Source organism: Mustela nigripes, chromosome 8, assembly GCF_022355385.1.
Source record: "Mustela nigripes isolate SB6536 chromosome 8, MUSNIG.SB6536, whole genome shotgun sequence".
NCBI classification, from domain to species: domain Eukaryota; kingdom Metazoa; phylum Chordata; class Mammalia; order Carnivora; family Mustelidae; genus Mustela; species Mustela nigripes.
The window spans coordinates 11,043,810-11,064,722 of NC_081564.1; the positions used below are offsets into that span (position 1 = coordinate 11,043,810).

At 49.2% G+C, this 20,913-nt stretch overlaps 1 protein-coding gene across 3 annotated transcripts in view; it reads right to left on the reverse strand.

Annotated features, from left to right (window-relative positions):
* The window catches only part of TBX5 (T-box transcription factor 5), a 46,412-nt gene that overhangs the window by 15,753 nt on the left and 9,746 nt on the right, over positions 1 to 20,913 (reverse strand). For all 3 annotated transcript variants that reach the window (XM_059408501.1, XM_059408502.1, XM_059408500.1), the window contains exons 6-7: positions 17,846 to 17,998; positions 9,591 to 9,682 (exon numbers count right to left, since the gene is read on the reverse strand). In XM_059408501.1, coding sequence (XP_059264484.1) covers positions 9,591 to 9,682; positions 17,846 to 17,998 — 245 coding nt within the window. The remainder of the gene's footprint in view (positions 1 to 9,590; positions 9,683 to 17,845; positions 17,999 to 20,913) is intronic.

Consider the following 20,913-nt stretch of genomic DNA (forward strand, 5'->3'; position numbering starts at 1 on the left):
TTGTCGCCGGGTCTGGGTTGTAAAACATTACAAGGGAACACTGAGATCCACGGCCAAACCGCCCGCCGCCAGCTAACGAACGCCCCCAAGAACGTTTTCCACCGCGGCCGACTGAATCGGTCTTTTCACGGGAGCAGGTGGCAGGGGCGCCGGGGTGCTGGGGTGGGGGGCGCGGGGCAGGGGGGCGGCGGCTCGCTCGAGGACGGGCAGCCTCTCTCAAACGACTGACCGAGCAGGGCAGGGCTGGGACTCAGGATCCCCCTCCTCCTGGAGCAAGTTCCTCCTCTGGCTAGTACCCTGATCTGCGACTAAAATTCAGAAAGGGGCCCCATCATCCCACAAGAGCGCTCACGACTAACTTTCTAATTCGCTCGGGGACGCTGTTCTGATCTAGCGTGGCGGGATGCCTGGGCCGGACTGAGCTGGGGACAGATCCTCATTGCTGCCTCTTTCCTGTCTACGGTGCTTTACAGGTCGCTCTAGGACTCAGTTCCCCTGCAGCCCGCAAAGCTGGAGAAGGGCATAGTGAGAACAGGGTGCACAGAGAAGCCGCATGCCTTTCCCCACGCGGATCCCACCAGGGCAGTAGGATTCGAGGAGTGCCAAGAAATTCCAGGATGCCTCCCTCTATGGGTTTAAGCAGCACCCCCCCCCCCCCCACTTGCGGCAACTTTGGTCGGAGAGCCCGGGCTCCCTTGTTAAATCTCTAGGTAATTCACCATGCGGGTGGTTGTGTGGAGTGGGGCGTTTGAAGTCGGACATGCCTCACTTCGGTACCTGGCGTCAAACCTGGCCACGGGGGGAGCCGGCTCGGTTCCACCTTTCCCTGAGCCTCAGTCTTCTGTCTGTAAAATGGGAATGATAAGACTCACTGCCTCCCGGGGTTGTAAAACAATACAATGCGGGGAAAGATTTAGCATATATTGGGACGCACGGCTCAGTGTGACACCAGCTTACAGATTGCCCAGGATTCAATTCGGAAGCAGAAGTTCTTACATCGCAAGGTCTCCAGATGGCCTATGAGCCCCCTTTTCCCCTCCCAAAATATTAGATAGTTAGAACTTGTAAATTTTTCTAGGGAGAAGTCCACACTCATATCACCTACTCAATAAAGCTTTGAGCAACACAACAGGGGCAGCTCCAGAATCACGGAGAAAGCCCTGGGTCGTTGCACGGAGCACGGATGAGGTCAGCCTTGGCCTCAGTGTCTCCACTCACAGGAGGAGAATCATGAGGCCCACGTCTCACGTCCTTGTCGTGAGCCCCTAGAGCAAGAACTATGACGGGAAACGACAGACAGGAACTCGTCATTTTGGTTCTGTCTCCTAAAAGTAGCAATTTTAACAAGGTTAACCATGCCTCTGTCTTAGTAGTTTCTTTTTTGTTTGTTTGTTTTCATGATTTGGGAGGGAGGATGGGAAGGTAGAGAGGACTTTCCGAGGTTTGGCTGGGCTCTTTCTGGAGGACGGAAGACTGAAAGGGTCCAGATGAACAGACCTTTCTCGAATTGCTTCCTGTACCGAAGGGGATGGTCTTGAGGCCTTGGTTCTGCCCTGGGGGCTCCTCGGTCACACAGAAGAAAATCAAGCAGCTTCTGGTGACCTTTAGTTCAAATCACGACCTTGGCAAAGTCACCCCAAAGCAACCACCCTTGCAGGAATGCTAAACGGCCCACGTGCTAACGTAAAAATCGGTCCCTCCACCTAAAAACAGTAAAAGTAAATAATAATAATAATATATGATATTATTATAATATTCACAAAATATTTATAAATATTATAAAATATTTATTAAAATATAAAAATAATATAGAATATAAAATAATAAAACAAAATAATAAAAAGATACATTATTTTATAATATAAAATATTTATAGATATTTATATATGTTATATATTATATACTACATATTTATAAAATATATTACATAAATATATACTTATAAAATATATTATATGTAAATATGTAAATATACACATACTTATAAAATATTTATAAATATTTATAAAAATATAAAATATAGAATGTAAAGATAATAATAATAATAAATAAAACCTTGAAAAAAATAAATCTCCCCAGGAGAAAGAGGACTCACTGCAAGAGTTCATTTACACAAAATTCTGAACAGACAAAACTAACTTACAGTCAAAAGAAAAAAGGTTGAAACACGGACTGCTTCTGGTGGGGGTGTGGAGGCAGGAATTAACTGGGGCGGGGCATGAGGGAAATGTCTGGGGTGAGGGAATGTTCTATATTACGACAGGGGCTTGGATTTTGTAGGAATGTGCATTTGTTAAAAAGTGAACAGTGCACTTAAGATTTGTGCATTTCACCGTATGTAATTTTACCTAAAACGGAGATTTGTGAGCAAAAATTGAATCTTAGTTAATGATACGCATGCAGAAGAACAGAGGAGTGGAATATACTCATGTCTGCCACTCAGTATGAAACACTTTAAGAAAATAAGATGGATGGATGGATTAGAGAATGTCTGGTTGGATGGACAGACAGATGGATGGATGGGTCAGGGTTTGGATGGATGGACTAGGGGATGGATGGATGGGTGGATGGATGGATGGGTGGATGGGTGGATGGATGGATGAATGGGTGGATGGGTGGATGGATGGATGGGGGGATGGATGGATGGATGGATGGATGGGTGGATGGATGGGTGGATGGGGGGATGGATGGATGGATGCATGGATGGATGGATGGATGGATAATAGGGCAAATATACAGCAAAATATTAACTACAGAACCTAAGCAGTGGGTATGTGGGTGTTCACTGTACAATTCTTCATGTTTTCTACAGATCCTCCATTTTTCATAATAAAACATTGGGGGAGCACTGTAGGCACTTCTCATATTCAGCCAGGGTTGAGCACTTAGAGCAAAGGGTTATTTTTTTATAAAATAGTCCAGCACATGGGATCTATTTCCAGATCTGTTTCACGCATTTACCTGAATGCCCCTGCTCATGCTGCAGAGCCCAGGGACTACCCAGGTACAAGCAGGGGACCCCTCCATCAGAAAACCTGTCAAAGGGCAGTTTCGGAGCCCTCCCTAGAGCCACCAATTCAGAACCTCTGAGAAGGAAACCCAGAAATCTGCTTTTCTTAACAAGCTTCCCCTGCCCCCAGGTAATTTCAATGTCTGCCAAAGTCTGAGAAGCACTGCTTAAATGTGAGTGAGTGATTTGCCCACAGACACAGTCCCTGAAGAGCAGGTAGGTGCTGGGGCAGCGGGTGGGGGAGGGGAGGGTGGGGACAGTGTTGCAGACTAACAGGGGGAGTTCGTCTGTTAGCGGAGGAGTTATCGGGGAGGGGGAGGTCGGGGCAGAGGATGGGGGGTTGGGAGGGCTGTTCTGAGCCTCCACATCCTCAACAGACAACCTCGAGCCAAGGTGAGACCCCTTGGGACAAACCTCAAGTTTGCAACTTAGGCTGGCTCAGCTTCCCAAACACAACCCCCTCTTGTTTTCCGTAAATTCACACTTCTCTGGGGGAAGCCCTGTGGCTAGCCAAAAGCTCGGCAAGAAGCAGGGAGTTAATGCCATCTCCAGAATGTTGTCTTGGAAATCACTGCTCATTAACCGGGCATTCCGATTACCTTTAACCGCAAGCATGGGAACACAAGAGTGCGAAGCCATTTGAGAAGTGACCATTTGAGGTTAAGGAGCTGAACGTTAATTTAGAATCAGGAAGCCAGGCCCCGAGAAGGAGGGGCGGTGCCAGTGGAAGGTTTTTAACCTTTTGGGAGCCCCAGAACCCTGAATCCCTTAAAGTGGTTTGAAATTTTTGTCTATTTATATCTTGTGAGTTTTTCAGTCCTTGGCTTTCATTGGACTTTCAATAGGGACCCTGATTAGGAAACCCAGCCCTTCTTGGAGGAAGAAGATGGAGGTCAATAAAAATCACTTAGAGGGGCGCCTGGGTGGCTCAGTGGGTTAAGCCTCTGCCTTCGGCTCAGGTCATGATCCCAGGATCCTGGGATCGAGCCCCAAATTGGGCTCTCTGCTCAGCGGGATGCCTGCTTCCCCCTCTCTCCCTGCCTGCCTCTTTGCCTACTTGTGATCTCTGTCTGTCAAATAAATAAATAAAATCTTTTTTAAAATATTTTAAAAAATCACTTAGAGGCAGGTGAGTCTCTCCTCCTAAGAAACCAAGCTCACGGCCAGGATTCTTCCCCCTGACCAGCTGCGTGGCCCTGGCCACGTCACCCTGGCCTTTGGCTTCCCAAGGACATGGACCCCGTCTCAATGCCTGACATCAACCCGTCTGGGCCCGATGCGGGGCCAAGTGCTTCCATGCCTATGGGGATGGTGTTAAAATATGGGGACACACTCTGACTCTCCTTCTGTCTAGAGGAGGGATCCCTGCCCCTGGAATTCGGTCCCCCCTTGGTTGAGTCCCATTCAACACCAGAATGCAACAGAAGGGATGCTACAGTTTCCAAGGGCTGGTGAACAGAGCCTCACCGCTTCTTCCTGGTTGTCTTGGGGGCAGTCCACAGCCGTGGAAGGAGTTTGACTCCCCAGGGACCGGCCGTGTCGGCCAGGCCGGGTGCACATGCTCCAGGGGACAGCCCCGCTGACAGCCCAGCCGAAAGCCAGCATGGAGCATGGGAGACAGCAGTGTCCCAGTCCGGACATCCAGCCTGGTGCCATCAGCTACCTGCCACCCCAGACAACACCGGAAGGCAGTCAGGGATGGCCCAGATGACCCCTTTCTAAGTTCCTGACCCACAAACCATGAACAAAATAAAAGTGTTTCGTGTTACCTCATGCTTTGCCTTGCATACAGTGGCGACCAGTCAGAACTGAGGTCGTCTGCACTTCCGCGTCCCTTGAACGAGCCGTGGAGGCGCAGAGCAAGTGGTTTCTAGAGCTTTGGCTCTTCCTGGATCTACCCTCACATACAGAGAGAGAGGAGGGCCTCGCTTGCGGCCCAGGGCTTCCCAGCCAGCCCCAGGGAGACCCGGGAATACTCAGTTACGTAGCAAGAGTCATCAGGACACACGCATTACCTCCTCCACCAGCGCAACAGCCCTGGAGGTAGGTTCTGTAATTATCTCCCATTTTACAGATGAGGAAGTAGAGGCTGGGTGGAGTTGGGGGAGCCCAACCGCGGAGTTTTCTTCCCCGGGGATGCTGCCCCTCTGGGGTCTGATTCACCTCTGCCGCCTGAAGACCTGCCCCAGCATGAGCACTTCATCGGTATGTCTTCCCGCATAACAGACCGACAGAGCCGACACTGGAAAAGTAAGTGACTCTCCAGTCCTCAGTTTCTCCTTCTGCAAAATTGGAAGAGACGCTGTCTCCCCTAGTCCCTTCTGTCTCGAGAATGTCACGTTCTTGGAGCAACTGTCCCCTTTCTCCCCCTCCACTGTGCCACCCCAGGGGGCTTTCGGAGACTTTCTGACCCTTCCTCCAGATTTGCAGATCCCTGCCGGCTTCTACCCTGACCCAACCCAGAAAACCCTTCTTCCCAACACACGCAGACCCCTCTTCCCACAAGGCCTCCCTCCCAGCCTCTCCTCCCCTCCTTCCTCCACCGCCCCTCCCCCCCATCACCCCCACCCCTTCCCCCAGGGGCCCTGGCCTTGGCCTCCAGCACCTTCCACTCTTAGGAAGTTCACAGCTTGCCTGAACACATCTTAAAGACTAAAGCAAAGGTCAAAGAAAGCAACCTATCATGGAAAACCAGGGCCTAGGTCATTTCAAACAGCGAAAGCTCCCACGCCTTTCTTGTTAAGATGAGCATTTAGGGATATTTCTCCAATTTCTGTTACTTGCATATCACCTTGACAAGTCCACCAAAATTTTATACCCGTTCTACTCTCATTTAATTACTATTTTCCCTTTAATAATCAACCTTACCTCTCCCCTGCCCTCCTCGCTCCTTCCTCAGAACTTACTCTCATTCCAAGCAACGTTGTCTCTAAAAATCTGCCTGATGTTCCCATCTGTCACCAGGCTAGAGGTCCCGCAATTTGGGAAATATTATTTGTTTAGGGTAACACGTTTTCTTAAGCCGCGAATTAACCTTTCGAAATGACCTTGGCACATATTCTAATCGGTCAGCTGGAGACAGGATTTTAAAATAACTTCATCTTCTTTTTTGTGCTTTTTCCACAGCTCACCCGTTTTTATAACAAGCGGTTCTTGCTTCTGCAACCAGAGCCCATAAATGAGCGGTGGAAAAACAACTAAGACACCATCTGCATTTTCCAAACGCAGAGAGGCGGGCTCGGAGAGATAGGGTGAGTGTCCAGACGTTTGCCAAGCTAATCCAGACGTTATTTATGTGGGCTACGCGCGGGTCCGTGTCCGGCCCTCTCCCCTTCTTCCAACTGTTGGAATTAGAGGAAATGTCATTCCTCCTGCTTTTTCCCCCTCTCGGGCCAGCTGTCACCGGGTGTGTGGGGGACAGGAAACAGGATTACAAGATGAACAGGGAGCCTGCCATTCTGGCCTGGCTGTTATCACGGCCGACTCTGGACAGCCATCTTCCCCACTTGTCACTGGGAGCTGGGACCATAGCCCGGAATAAATGCCGAGTGAGGGCAGAACTGGGAGTAACGGGGAGTCTTCTCCCAAATCAGATACACTGCCTAGGAGCCAGGCACCCTACAGACATTTTCTCATATAATTCTTATAAGAATCGTGGAAGGCGGAGGCTGTCATTTATGCCCATCTTACAGATAAAGATACTGAGGCTCTGTGAGGTTAAGTCACTTGCCCGAGGTCACATGCTCACAAATGCAGAGCAAGGATGGAAGCCAGGTTCGTCTGAGTCCCAGAGCCTTCTGTTGGAGCCACTCTGTCTTACTCCTCCTCCTTCCCAGGGGCCACGTGCACAGGACTGGGCAGATGACCCCATCTACTCTTCCGGCCTGGTCAGTGCTCAGATCAGCCCTCTGGCTCCCCAGCGCAACTCCTAACACAGCCACAAAGACACACGTGGTTCTTTGGCTGCAGGTTTGCACCCAATATGTCAATTAGTGCCTACGGACTACCAGCCAACCCTGTCCCGCCTTTTTCTGCAAGTGCCTACCCAAAGAGGACACGTAGACGACCCCTCAGCCAACCTGCACTGATAGGGGGATGATCAGGACAGCCAGTTCAGACCAAAGTAGAGCCATCCGCCTAAATATATAGCCAGCTGTGTTTAGAACCTCAGGGGAGAGTTTCTGGGGTGACCGACATTTCATCTCTCAGACACCTGTCCTCCCCACGTGTCTCCCCTCCGTGCCTATCATCTATGCCATCAGCTTCCAAAGTGAAGGGCCCAGGCCTGACACAGGAAAGCGCCAAGGGGTCGTGGGGGATAGATATCCACAGTCTGTGGCCAGGGGTTGCCTCTTGGAAAAAGGGACAGCTCCAAGGACACCTAGTGATGGACAGGAGATGGCTGAGCAAAGAGGAAGGAAGAAAGCTTGCGGAAGACCAGACCTGCTGTTCCAAGGGCCAAACACAGTAGGAAGGATACGGGCGTGGAACATCGCCTTCAGCGTGATGGAGACAGAGAGCGGACACTGGCAGGGGTCAGAGCGAGAGAGTGACTGCGTCCGAAGGGAAGGGCACGGCCCACCCCAGGGAGGAGTCTGGGCCTTAGCCTGAGGGCAACAGGAAGCCTGGGTGTGTTCTACGCTGTGGAGTAACCTTCGCTGATCTACCTGTGTTTTACAAAGATGTCTTTGGCAGATGCCTGGAGAACATCCTGGAAGGGTTTAAATAACTTAGGAGGCTGTGGTGGGCAAGAAAGTGGGCAAAGCCCGGCAGAAGAAAGGGGGTGAATTCAGACATATGTTAGGAAGGCAGAAACAACAGGACCTGGTGACTGGTTACACGTGAGAGGGCAATTTACAACACCTCAAATCCACGATCCCACCTGCTCTTGACCTTGTGGAAAGGAGGGAAGACCCCTGGTTTGCGGGCTAGAACGGGGTGCCTTGCTTCCAGTCCCTACCTGCACAGCCTCGACCCTCACCGGCTGGAGGACGGAGGTGAGAATCTGTCAAAGCCTAAAATCCCTTAGGGACAACTAGAAGGTCGTCGGCCCCTCTCCCTTTCTAGGATACCTGTTGTCAGCTTTTCCACGGACCATAGATTCAATCCAACTCCATTTTCAAAATGCAGACATTCAAAAAGCCAGTTGTTATTTTTTAATGATGATGATTTAAGAGCTTGGTTCTTAGAGTCACAAAAGGCATCTTCCTGATCCGTGATTGGGAAGAAACCCCATTCTAAATGCAGAAATGCAGACGAGTGGGGCAGAGTTACGCACACCTGAAGGTCAGGGTGTAGTTCTTCTTTAAAATCATGCAAAATCTGGGACGCCTGGGTGGCTCAGTCAGTTAAGAGTCTGCCTTCAGCTCAGGTCATGATCCCAGGGTCCTGGGATGGAGTCCTGCCTTGAGCTCCTTGCTCAGCAGGGAGCCTGCTTCCCCCCTGCCTACAGCTCACCCTGCTTGTGCTCCCTCTCTCTCCCTCTCTCTCTCTCTCTCTCTCAATCTCACAAGTAAATAAATAAAATCTTTATTTTTTAAAGTGCTTTAAAAAATAATAAATAAATAAAAGCACGCAAACTTAGATCAGGAAAGTCTGCTCACTAGACCGCGGCATGCATTTCCAAACCAGTGTGAAAACGACAACACTATGGCCTTTTTCTGTTCCTCTCCTAGATCCCTGAATGAGTATGTCTGTCCCATCTGCCTGACTCACCCTTCTCCTGTCTTCCAGAAAGGATAAAGAAAAGCTTCCTACGTGACCTCATTTTATTTTGAAACACTAAACCCACCAAAAGAAGAGGGGGGAGGCAAGGAACCCTTTCTTGGTCAAAGGAATCAAGATGTACTTCTAATTCTCTTGCCATATGGTAAGTTATTTTGGAAGCATATGAAGAGGTACAGAGAATGTTTGACAAAATTGGCAATGCTCGTACAATCCCTTCAAATCAGACCAAATTCCCACTATGTACATTTGCTACAACCCCTTCTATTCATCATATCAGCAACTGTGACCACAGGATATGTAAAAATACCGAGCAATTTTTATCACCAGCTTCCAATTCCCCAGTGCCCCGGACCACCACGTGGTGTCAAATTTGTCTGCATTTCACCCCCAGGAAATCGAGTCATTAACTTCCCTTTCATTTACCAAGAGTTGTTGCCAAAAAGAAAATCATTCATCGGCTGTGACTTATGGGAAGAAAGAGAGAAAGGACTGATTTCACGAGAAGGAAAGAGAAGGCAAAGAAAGGGGAGAGAAAGCTGGAGCTTTTGTTGCCCGGGACAGATGGAGAAGGCCAAGTTCCCTGGTGCCTTCTCCCCCTTCCCATCCCCGGAGGACACATTCCCCCCAACACCACCGCCCAGGGCTGTCCCATAGGGTGAGCCACATGGGAGCATGTGGGGGTCATCAGATGGTGGGACCGAAGGTGGCTGTCTCTCCTTTTTCTCGATGGTCAACATGCCTGGGTGTCTGTGGGGAAGGCGGGAGGAGGGAGGCGGCTGTGGGCTCTCCTGGGTTCCTTGCGGGGGTGGGAGGGAACTTGGAGAGACCAGAGCCCAGCACTCCACCTTCTTACCTTTGCATTCTCGACATTCTGTGTAGTTCCATATCATCACTGCCCCGGAATCCTTTGGCGAAGGGATTATTCTCAATCTTTAATTGGGTGATCTGCAGGAAGGGGAAGAGAGAGTCGGTTTTCACTCGATGGCTGGAAATGCAGCCTCTGGCGACCAAAAGAAGCAAATTAAGCCAGTCACGTCAGTGGGACCCACCACTTCATTCTAGAGGAGGCTTTGAAAAATTCCCTAGATCAGACCGCTTTTAAAAAGGAAAAAAACCTGGTTTCGGTTTGCCCCTTAATTGGAGTCATACTCTGCATCACTCCAGCCGGGCTGGTTTGTTGTTTAATCCCAGCATGTTGTGTTTCAAACACAATCTTGGAGTCCCCCTCCCCCTCGGAAAGTTGGGCACGGTGACATGGTGCCCCTTTCCCGCAGCCTGGTGACCGCCATTTGGAGAAACTTGGTTGCTTTCAAGATTCTGCTATGCCTCATGCCTTGTTCATTTCAGCTTCGCAGAGCTAGCTAGCACAGGTGGAAGCTGGTGCCGAATTAAATAAACACCCGGAGAGAGGGCTGTAACAGGCATGACAGCTGTCTGTCAACTCCAAAGCCCTTCAATTTTCCAGATAAAGAAGAGAGAGCCCTCTTCTTGGAAGTGTTTGCTGCAATGCACAGAGGTTAGCAGTGGAGCAGGATCTTGGGTTCAATGGTCAGAACTTTCACGGAAACCATCAACACGTAGTCTCTAAGCGTGAGCGTACAAGACAGATTCTGGTGAAAGAGGACATCCGTATGGAGTCTGCTAAAATACTTCCTAAAAGCTGCGTGTGAATTGAATTTTTATTTATCGAATCTCTTGAGAGCCACCAAGGCAGCATTCACGAGGTTCAATCATGAAAGCTTCACCTTCGCCATCGTTATTATATCTATAATCTTCTTATTATATAATAACATTATATAATATGTATTTATACTTATAAAATTATATCTATAACAGTGTATCTACCTATACGCTGCTCTCTGCTTAGTATTTTTATTTAAATTTCACCACCTTTTGTTTACATCTATTTTATTTTATTTTATTTAGATTTTATTTACTTATTTGACAGAAACAGTGAGAGAGAACACAAGCAGGGGAAGAGGGAGAGGAGGAAGCAGGCTCCCCACTGAGCAGGGACCCCGGTGTGGGGTTCAATCCCAGGATCCTGGAATCATGACCTGAACCGAAGGCAGTCACTTAACCGACTGAGCCACACAGATGCCTCCATATTTATTTTATTAAAAAATATTATATCACCTCTCTCCACCTCAAACTAGAATCATGAGCTATTCGATAAAAGGAAAACTACTGTATCAAATTCTCTCTGCTGGCCCCCGCAGAAAGTTCCAAACCCAAGGCCTGCCCTGACTTTGTGGCAAGGGGAAACGAGACACTTTTAGAAATGCATTTAACACACACTGGGACTGAACTCTCTTCCTGATAGATGAGTAGAAAGATAATCAAAACGAGAACAATTTTCTGTGTTCCTGTCCTATGCAAGGACCCACAAAAATCACATCAGCTACCCTCAGTAGTAGCGTTACAGACTTTGAGAAAGTCTCTTTGAGAAGCCAGGAGTAGTAACTAGTGAATGTGCCCCTAATTCATCCATTTGGGGGCGGGCATTCTGGTACATTCTGTTTTCCAGAAGAGATGGCCTTATAAGGTTTCCTTCTAACTCCAAGACTCTATAATGAACATGAAATTACTATGTGACACATGTGGATGTGTGTATGCCTGCAATAACAAATAAAAAATCGGGGCACCTGGGTGGCTCAGTGGGTTAAGCCTCTGCCTTCGGCTCAGGTCATGATCCCAGGGTCCTAGAATGGAGCCCCACATCTGGCTCTCTGCTCTGCAGGGAGCCTGCTTCTCCCTCTCTCTCTGCCTGCCTCTCTGCTTACTTGTGATCTTTGTCAAATAAGTAAATAAAATCTTTTAAATATATATATATATATATATATATATATATATATATATATATATATAATTAACATTTTAAAAATATGTTGATTCCAAACAGACAACATTTTGGAAAAGGCAAAACTAAAGAGACAGCAAAAAGGGATCCGTGGTTTGCCAGAGATGGTGCGGGGAGGGAGAGATGGATAGGCAGAGCCCAGAGGACTTTAAATAAAACTATTCTGGTGATAACGTAACGGTCCATACATGTCCATGATTGTACACGTGTCCACACCCACAGAATCTACGACCCCAAGAGTGAGTCCTCATGCAGATTCTGGGCGATATTGATGTCTCAGTATAGATTCATCAATTATAATAAATGTCCCACCCAGTGGGCGATGTCGATGGTGGGGGAGCCTTTGTGGAGGGTCTCCCCCTTCGGAGACAGGAGGTCCAAGAGAACTCTCTGTATTTCCCACTTAACCTTGCTGTCATCTTAAAAAGCTACTCTAAAAATATAATACCTATTTTTAAACTTACAAAATAGGGGTGGGTCTTTATGGGTAACACACATTCCCTATTTCCTCATTTTTTTTTTTTAAACTGGACCTATTCCTACAACTTTCTGATTTTGACTTGACCCTTCCAAATGAGTAGAAAGGTCTGTGAAAGTCTCTTAGGATGAGGCACCTGGGGCACTCAGTGGATTACGTCACTGCCTTTGGCTCAGGGTCCTGAGATCAAGTGGGAAGCCTGCTTCCCCCCTTTCTCTCTCTCTCTGCCTGCCTCTCTGCCTATTTGTGATCTCTGTCTGTCAAATAAATAAACAAAATCGTTAAAAAATAAAGTCTCTTAGGAAAACAGCCTTTAAAATGGGCTGCTTCTGTTCCGAGTCACTTAAATAGAGCTTTCTCTCCCACTCAGGCTTTGTCATTAAAAAAAAAAAAAAAAAAAATGCAACCCCATTGACCATAAATCATGCTTTTTTTTTTTTTTTTTTTTTTTTTTTTAAAGCTGGCAGGGAGAGGGATGCTCAATATGTGAAGTAAAAATCAGGTCATTCCAAAAGGGGTGGAGGAAATCCTCGCTGCACCCCCCGCGAGTTTCGTAGGCAACACGGGTGTGGTATCGGGGCTGAATTAATGCCTGGTCCATGACGTCACTGTTCCATCCATAGCTCAGGACAAACAATTACCGCGGGGGGGGGGGGGGCGGTGAGAAAGAAAAAAAGGGAAGGCATGTTTTGATATTTTTATCAGCAAAAATCTTTCACTCAAAACCATTCCTTGCACCCCAGACACGTCCTACTCCTACCTAATGCTTGAGCTTCCAAAAATATAATTGCATAGGACAAGCCCAGTTTGCTACACAGACACTTAGGTGTGTGGCTCCTACATATGTCTTGTTTGTAGACCGAGTGCACAGGTCCCCAGGACCTAAGAATTATTACCCTTGGAGAACCGTTAATACTCAAGCTCCACAGCAGGTGAAAACGTCAGCCTGATTCTGTCCACCCCCGTCTCTGAAATTCCCTTCCAAACACATTGCCTGTTGGCTGGCTCCCTCACGGGCACACGACACGGTCGGATGTCTGAGTTCTACTAAAAGGCTCCCCTGAAACCGACTTGCGCTAGTCACCAAAGGCACTCTGCCTCTCCAAGATCAGCACAAAACCGGATATCCGGGTGGAGGAGGCGGGGGGAAGAGGGGGCTAAAACCAATATAAATGCCAGCTCCAACCAGTGAGACAGAGGTTGTAAAAATTAATGAGAATAATTGTTGTGAATTCTTGCTTTTGGAAAAAAAAAAAAAAACCCTCACGAGAGCCAAAAATCTTAATTATGTCTCTCTATTAGGGGTTCATTTCCTGGTCCCAACCAGAAAGCTCATACCTCATAAATACAGATTCCTTACACAATGATTTAAGCAGGAGGAAAAATGCCTTTTAATGGCAAAGTAAGTTAATATCGGGGGACAGACATGCTTGCATACACGGCCATTGTTGCAAGAGCAGAGAAATGAAATGGCCACGTGACCTTTTTTTAACACCTAAATATTTCTAGGGCTCGTTCTGGGTGCTGCTGACAGCCTCAGTGAAAACCTTACAGAAACGTGTTTCACAGAGCAAACGTCGCTGCTGCGGAAGAGTCGAGTTTTTTAAACATCTTTTTCAAGCTGTCAGCCATCTGGGGAAATAATTCTCAAATCCAGCTTGGGATCACAGCTGGGCTGAGGAAACATGTTGTGTCATTAGGAGCCCCCACGGACCCCAGTCTCACAAACGAAGGTTGCCATGTACCTGCCTCTGCCTGGAACAGCGGCATCCCAGCGAAAGAGCATTTGGGAGGCATCGGTCCACTTACACTAAAACTGAGTGCCTCCTATGGTCCCAGATTGTCCTGGCAATTAAATCCCACAGATTGCTGTTCTGTCCTTGCTCGTGTAGTCAAACCTCTTTGCAAACAGTCCTTAAATTGATGGCATGTTCAGCGTGGGAACGCCTTCAACCACAAAGACGGACACTTGTCGTTGTTTTTCAAACACGGTGAGAAGAACTTATTTAAAGGTTCAGTTCTGGGGCGCCTGGGTAGCTTAGTGGTCATGATCTCAGGGTCCCGGGGTCCTGGGATCGAGCCCTGCATTGGGCTCTCTGCTCAGCAGGGAACCTGCTTCCCCCTCTCTCTCTACCTGCCTCTCTACCTACTTGTGATTTCTCTCTGTGTGTCAAATAAGTAAATAAAATCTTTAAAAAAAAGATAATTGTATTAAAAATTTTTAAATAAAATAAAAAAATAAAAGTTCAGTTCTTCTGATTCTAAAATAATCAGGGAAGGCAAAGAGTTTCCCAGCGCCTGCGTTTTGGATGGCATTGTCTTGTTATGAAGGAATTCGTTGAGCAGTCAATCCATGGGATCTTCGCTCACCCTCTGGGTGAGCATGTGTGTAATGAATGCCCTGTACTACACATTTTCCAAGGACTACCTCATTTAGTCCTCGTGATGGTAAACACGAGTGATTCTCATCTCAGCCCCATTTCACAGATGAGGAAAACTGAGTAACTTGCACAAGTCAAATGTATTTAAACCCAGGCAGCCTGCCTCCAGAGTCCCCCCTGGTCCCTAGGCAAGGGTAAGACAGCAGGTGGCTTCTGCCCACGAAGTCAAGAGTCTCCACACCTGGCCCACGTGGGACAAGGAAGGAACAAGACGGAGTCCACAAACCACACTCAGCTTGGCCTGAGTGTTTAAGTCACGTGCCCTACATCCATGCAGGGAACGCCTGCACAGGCCCCGGACTGGGCTGGAAAAACGTATGACTTTAGACTACTGCCTGACAAGGAACAGAGATGCCTTTGGTAGTCCACAACTAAAAAGTGGGGGGGCAGGAGAAGAAGAATGATGGAAGGTTGTCTCCTATGAAATCCCTCTTCTGAGGGGTGTCTGGGTGGCTCAGTGGGTTGAAGCCTCTGCCTTCCTCTCAAGTCATGAGCCCGGGGTCCTGGGATCGAGCCCCACATCGGGCTCTCTGTTCAGGAGGGAGCCTGCTTCCTCCTCTCTCTCTTGCCTGCCTCTCTGTCTGCTTGTGATCTCTTGTCTGTCAAGTAAATAAATAAAATCTTTAAAAAAAAAAAAAATCCCTCTTCCGGATGTCAGGCTAAAAAAACCTTTATGGACCCAACCAATTAAAAACAAACCAAACCCAATTCCCATCTGCGAACCCTTTGTGTGGTTATCAGACACACATCGATCCAGATGGATATTTGGAGACACACATTTTTAGACCCGTGAGCATTTAGACACACAATCCCCTAGATTGTGCTCAAATCTCACACGTACACACCCTACTGGGCAGACACTCCTTCAAGCACATGGATCATTAAATATATTCACTGGGGAGGGCATTTTTTTAAAAAAGGAGAAATGGGGGGCGTGGGGTATATTCACAAGTGGTCGCAATGACAGCTTCATGGCTACCTACATGCTAAACTCACCAAATGGTATATTTCAAATATTGCAATTTATTGTATGACAGTTATGCCTCAAAAAGCAGAGACAGAGGGGCGCCTGGGTGGCTCAGTTGGTTGGGCAGCTGCCTTCAGCTCAGGTCATGATCCCAGGGTTCTGGGATTGAGTCCCCCTACTTGTGCACTCTCTCTCTCTCTCTCTCAAATAAAACAAGAAAGAAAGAAGGAAAGAAGGAAGGAAGAAAGAACACACTCTCCCAGATCTAGTCTTGCTTGATGGACCCTAAGATCATAACTGCACAGAGCTTAGGGATTCCCCCCAAAGGACCTGAGCACTCACATCTTTCTTTAGCAGGTCACTTTCAGGAATCTATTTCCTGTCCTTTCTGTTATGAATCTGGACTTTCTTAGTTAAAAGGAAGAAGAAAAAAAAAGAAAAAAGAAAAGAGAAGAAAACTAAAGAAAAGAAAAAAAATCTGATATATCTTTGGATCCTCTGTCAGGTCTAAGCGTGTGTGTGTGCATGTGTGTGTGTGTGTGTATTAACACATAGACATACATGTGTGTGTATGTATATACACACATTTGAGAGGGAGGGAGGGAGAGAGGCGTGGTGAGACTGAGTGTCCTTGTTGCTATTTTCTTCCAAATTTTTCCCCTGTGACTGTCACCACAAAGTTAAACATAGATTACAACAGCCATAGAGGAAACAGGTCTCTCGCAGCCAGACCCAAATTAGCCTGAAATAGTTTTGCAATTTTCAGAGTATTTGACCTTAATGTTTTTACTCTTGTTGGTTTGACAAGTCAGGGGTGGAATTCAGAAAAATCCTTCTTCCCCCTTTAAAAAGTAATTGCATTTTGGAGAGAGTGCGTTTCCTTCTGGAGGGAAGCTCTCTCAAGACTTGGATCCCCAGACAGGACTTGCGGCCTTGAAGGGACCATCCATCACCTCCTGGCCTGCTGACTGACAGCCCAAATTTGGAGATTACCATCTTGGAACTGCCCCGGCTTTGCTGGGAGGTAAGGAGGGGTGTTATCTGACACTCAGTGTGTAGGCAGGAGGCTTTAGGGTGCTAAACCCACCTCTCACCCCTGCCCTGGCCTCTCCCACCTGGCTTCAAGGCACCTGTAACTTCCTGCCAACCTACCCTGATCTTGCTGATGGGGACTGGAGCTGTGAAGGAGGAAGGGCGTCAGCATCCTCATGTCCATCTCCTTATGGTGCCCCAGTGACCTGCCCTCACTGATCCCATATGGAAACCCCTCCATTCCCCTTGAACAGTCCTCCAACCCAGACCACAGTACTTAATGCTAACAGCCTGCAGCCCCACAGTGCGCCCCCCCCACCCGCCCTGTATCTTGCCGTGCCAGATTCTATGTCTTTCAGAACTCGGCTTGAGAATCACTCAATCCTGTCCTCCCACCAAGAAAATGAATCCAGGGGCACTCACGTTTCCAAAGACCAGAAGCGAACCATGACAAGTCAAGCAGACCCCTTTCTCCTGGGGAAGAAGAAAAGATCCACCACCCCCAAACTGCAGTGATGGGGTACCTTCTTCCAGCACCACTGTCCAGCTTGGAAATGCCCAAATTGGGGTGTGGGTTTTGAACAGTGCGGGGTCTGCTGTTGACAATATCGAGCTGTACCCTATGTCTCTACCAGCCTCCAGCCTCCTTCTGGAAGACAAGGCTTCCCTCGCCTCCCTCTGCAAGCTTTGGCTTTACTGTGGTCTCATCTAACTCCTGGGAGCTGCTGGGGGGCGGGGGAGGGGGCAGGGCATAGCTCGCTGGGGTTTTTGTTCTTATTTTCTACGATGCCAACTCTGCCTCACTCTGGTCCAGGATCAGTAACGGTGGAGACAAGGAGAGAAGCACCTTGCAAACCCAAGCCCAGAGCTTCATGGCAACTGTCACCTGCCCGAGGTCAAGTTGAAATGCACCCAAAAGGCAGAGTGGGAGAGAGACCCTCACCCACAAAAAGACGTTCCACGAAGCTGGCCCCAGGCCTCCACCCAAGAGCATGGACCCCTGCAGTAAAGCGACCTTTCTTCCTAGCCATCACTTAGTGAGTGCAGAGAGATGCGTTCCTGTATTTGTCACCTACAGTCTGACTAGTGCGTTGAGAGACAGAGAGAGAATGTCCCACAAAACCCGTGAGTACAGTACAAACAGCTGCAACTTTCAGGCCATAGCTTGGTGCCTACCCCAGCCCCGCCCCCAGGGGGGTCACAGCTGGTGCCCGCTGTGAGGGAATAAAGAAGCCCTTAAAGCTTAAAAGTTTCCAGAAGAGATCCCTGCATTCTCCAGCAAAGGCATGGGCAGCAGCCCCAGCACATGGTTCCCGGGCCTCGGGCTTACCTTGTGGTTCTGGTAGGAAGTCACTGCGATAAAGGCCGTCTCAGGAAAGACGTGGGTGCAGAACGCAGTATTTTTTGAGCCAAATCCATTATTTTCATCCGCCTTCACGATGTGTAATCTGGGCTGATATTTGTGCATGGAATTTAGAATAATCTAAAAATAATAAGGAAAATGAGATTGTAAGAAAAAATCAAAACTCCTTTGTTTCCCGATAAATCCCCTCTCTCCACCCCTAAAATTCACCTCCTTACACAGACTCTCAAAAAAACGGTCTGATTTTTTTTTTCCCTCCTGTTTTGAAAAGGGGCCAGTGATTTCATTAAAAAGAAACATTTCAAAAATGACAATTTCCAACCCAAAAAGCCAGGGTAATATTCCAGGAATCTACCCAAAGCACACACGGCAGTAAATCAGAATTCTTAATAAAGTTTGCTTAATAAATTAACTCCTGCATAGGGCACACCTCCCCCCCCCCACACACACACACACACGCAGCCCACCACCACCACCACAGGAGAAACAAGTCTGGAGCAAGGAACTCGTGACCCAGGGGCAAGTTTAAGCGTCAGTTTTAGAATGACAGGGGAGAAGACACAAACAAACAAACATCCCCCCCCCCCCCGAAAAAAAAATTTCCCTCACATAGATGGCAAAGGAAAAGAGCAGTGTTTGCAGGACTGGGATAAAAATCACAGGCTTGGTCCTTCATTAGAAGGTGCAAAGTAGAGTCAATGAAAAAAAAAAAGAAGATAGTGGGTTGGGGAGTGGGTAAGGATGATGAGATTGCGGGAAGAAGCCCCCCCCCCCCAATCCTACTGCCACCAGACGAGGGCCTGCTTCTCTCCTGGTTCCCTTTCTACAACTTTATCAACATTTCGGGATCCACAGTCGGAATTATCTCCAGACTTGGCCCCAGACAGAACCATTACATCTGCTTTCTTGGGAATGCGCTCTTTCTCCTTCCTTTCCACCATCTCCACGTTCCGGGGTGCTCCCAGGAACAAGCAGGGTCTTCCTGTTCCGGCTGCACCTCTCATAGGACCGCTATGATCAGTATTAAGGGGAAGGGGGGGGTCTCCAGACTTCCTCTCTGCTGGAGCAGGACTAGTCCTAGGAGATGAGCATGTTTGCTAATAAAACTAGATTTGGGGTTTTGAAGACGCCTGGCTTTTGATGATTTCAGGAGGCTGAGAACGCGAATTTATCAAATCGCTCGGATACAGACCCACCGAACGGGCCCATCGCAGCGCTGAACGGGCCGGAGAACTGGCCTGCTTTTTCCCCAGGACCGCCGGGTTGAGGGGGGCGGGGCGCGGTGCTGTCCCGGTGTCTTTGATTATTTGCGTTGATGACCCTGGGGCAGGGTCCTCGGGCCAAACCTTGAGACCCGCCCAGAACGGGGCGGGGGGGGGCGGGGGAGGGGAGGCGGGGAGGGGCGAGGACCCCGGGCCCTGCGGCTCCCGACGACCCGGGCTCTAATCTCCGGCCGCCGCGGCCCGGCCGCCTCCCTGGCCGATAGTGACGCCGGCCGGGGCGGCGTGGCGACAGAGAGACGCAGCAGGGCCGCCGCAGCCCCCGGCCGGCGCGGCCATCGTCCCGGCTTAGCCAAATTGCTTTGACGGCCGGGGACAGTGTGGAGACATCAGCGCGAGGGCGATCTAATGGCTCCTAATTTCATTAGGGCGGCTCTGGACTCCGAGTTCGGAGCTGGAGGGGGGGCAGGGCTGCGTGGCAACAAGGGAGTCCAGGGGGCCACCCCGAGCACCCTCCCTCTCCCGCGGGCTCGGGTGGACTGGAAACTCGCAAGGGTGCCGGGGCCTGGTTGCCCGGCCGCGCGCCTTCCCCAGGCGCCCACCCCAAAGGGCACCGCCGGCCTGCAGAGGGAAAGCCAGGCGCCCGAGTCCCACTGCCCGGCACCAAGGTTGCACGGAGTACCCCCCCCCCCCCCCAGCAAAAGCGTCCTATCGAGCCTCCACAAGGCCACGGGCCAGACGGGAAAACCGTCCCGATTCTTCCCGGAGCTTCACCCTGATAGTCCCAGTTCTGCGCCCGCAGGTGCGCGTCACCCCCGCCAGCCAACGCCCCAGAAGCTCGAGGGCATTTCGGCGCAGGGATGGTCCCGCCCGCGGGAAGCGACGATCTGTCGAACTGCGTGGTTGAAACAGGAAGGAGGCCCGCCGTTTTGCCCTGAAACGGCCCTTGGCACCCTCTGCTTCTTCCCCAGCGGGCAGGAAGGCAATGGGCCTTCCCTTCTGTCTTCCCCAGAGGCCAGCAGTTCAAGCTCGCATCCACCACGTGCAGACTGTCCCAACCCCACCACTGACCCTGGCGGTTCAGCCCTAAGGCCCCACAGGACAGAATTCTCCCCCTTGGACCTTCACAAACTGTCCTTCTTCCGAATCAGATCCATTCAACCCCAGTTCCCTCAACTGAGGACCGTGTTTGTTGATTCTTCCCTCTAATTTCCACTCTTGGAATTAGAAAGATCAAGCCTCAAATCCCTGCTCCAAATTACAAGCTGTGTGACCTTGGGTGGGTCCCCTCCCTTCCTCTGGACTCCCATTTATAAAAGCTGCATATGTGTGTCCTCATTTCTAAGTTGCTATGAAGGCCAAATGCCCAAAGACCCCCTTGATGGTGGAATTATCAAGCCAAGGGTTCTGGACACACTGAATTCAGTCAGAGACGGTGTCCTGTCCTGGCGATCAATCACTGCCAATGAAAAGATCTAGAGACATTTTCCTCCAAATCAGTGTTTTGTTCTTCATTTGGTTTTTGTTGAGGAAGAGAATCTAGGTTAAGGGAGAGAATCTGCTAAAAGCTACACATTCTCTTGGAAGGTGGGGGGCAGCACACTCAATGCTCCCCATGCAGATTCAGGAGCTCACCAGGCTGCTCTGAGGGAGGGGGCCCCTGCGGACTCCAGGAATGGGACTCAGGACCAGGCTGACCTGCTCTGGGCATGGCGGGGGCAGGGGGAGAAGCTGGAGGTTGTTGGGAGGAGAAAATGGATAAACCCAATATATCAGCTAAAAAGGGGCACCAGGGTTGGCCTCTGGCAGGTTGGT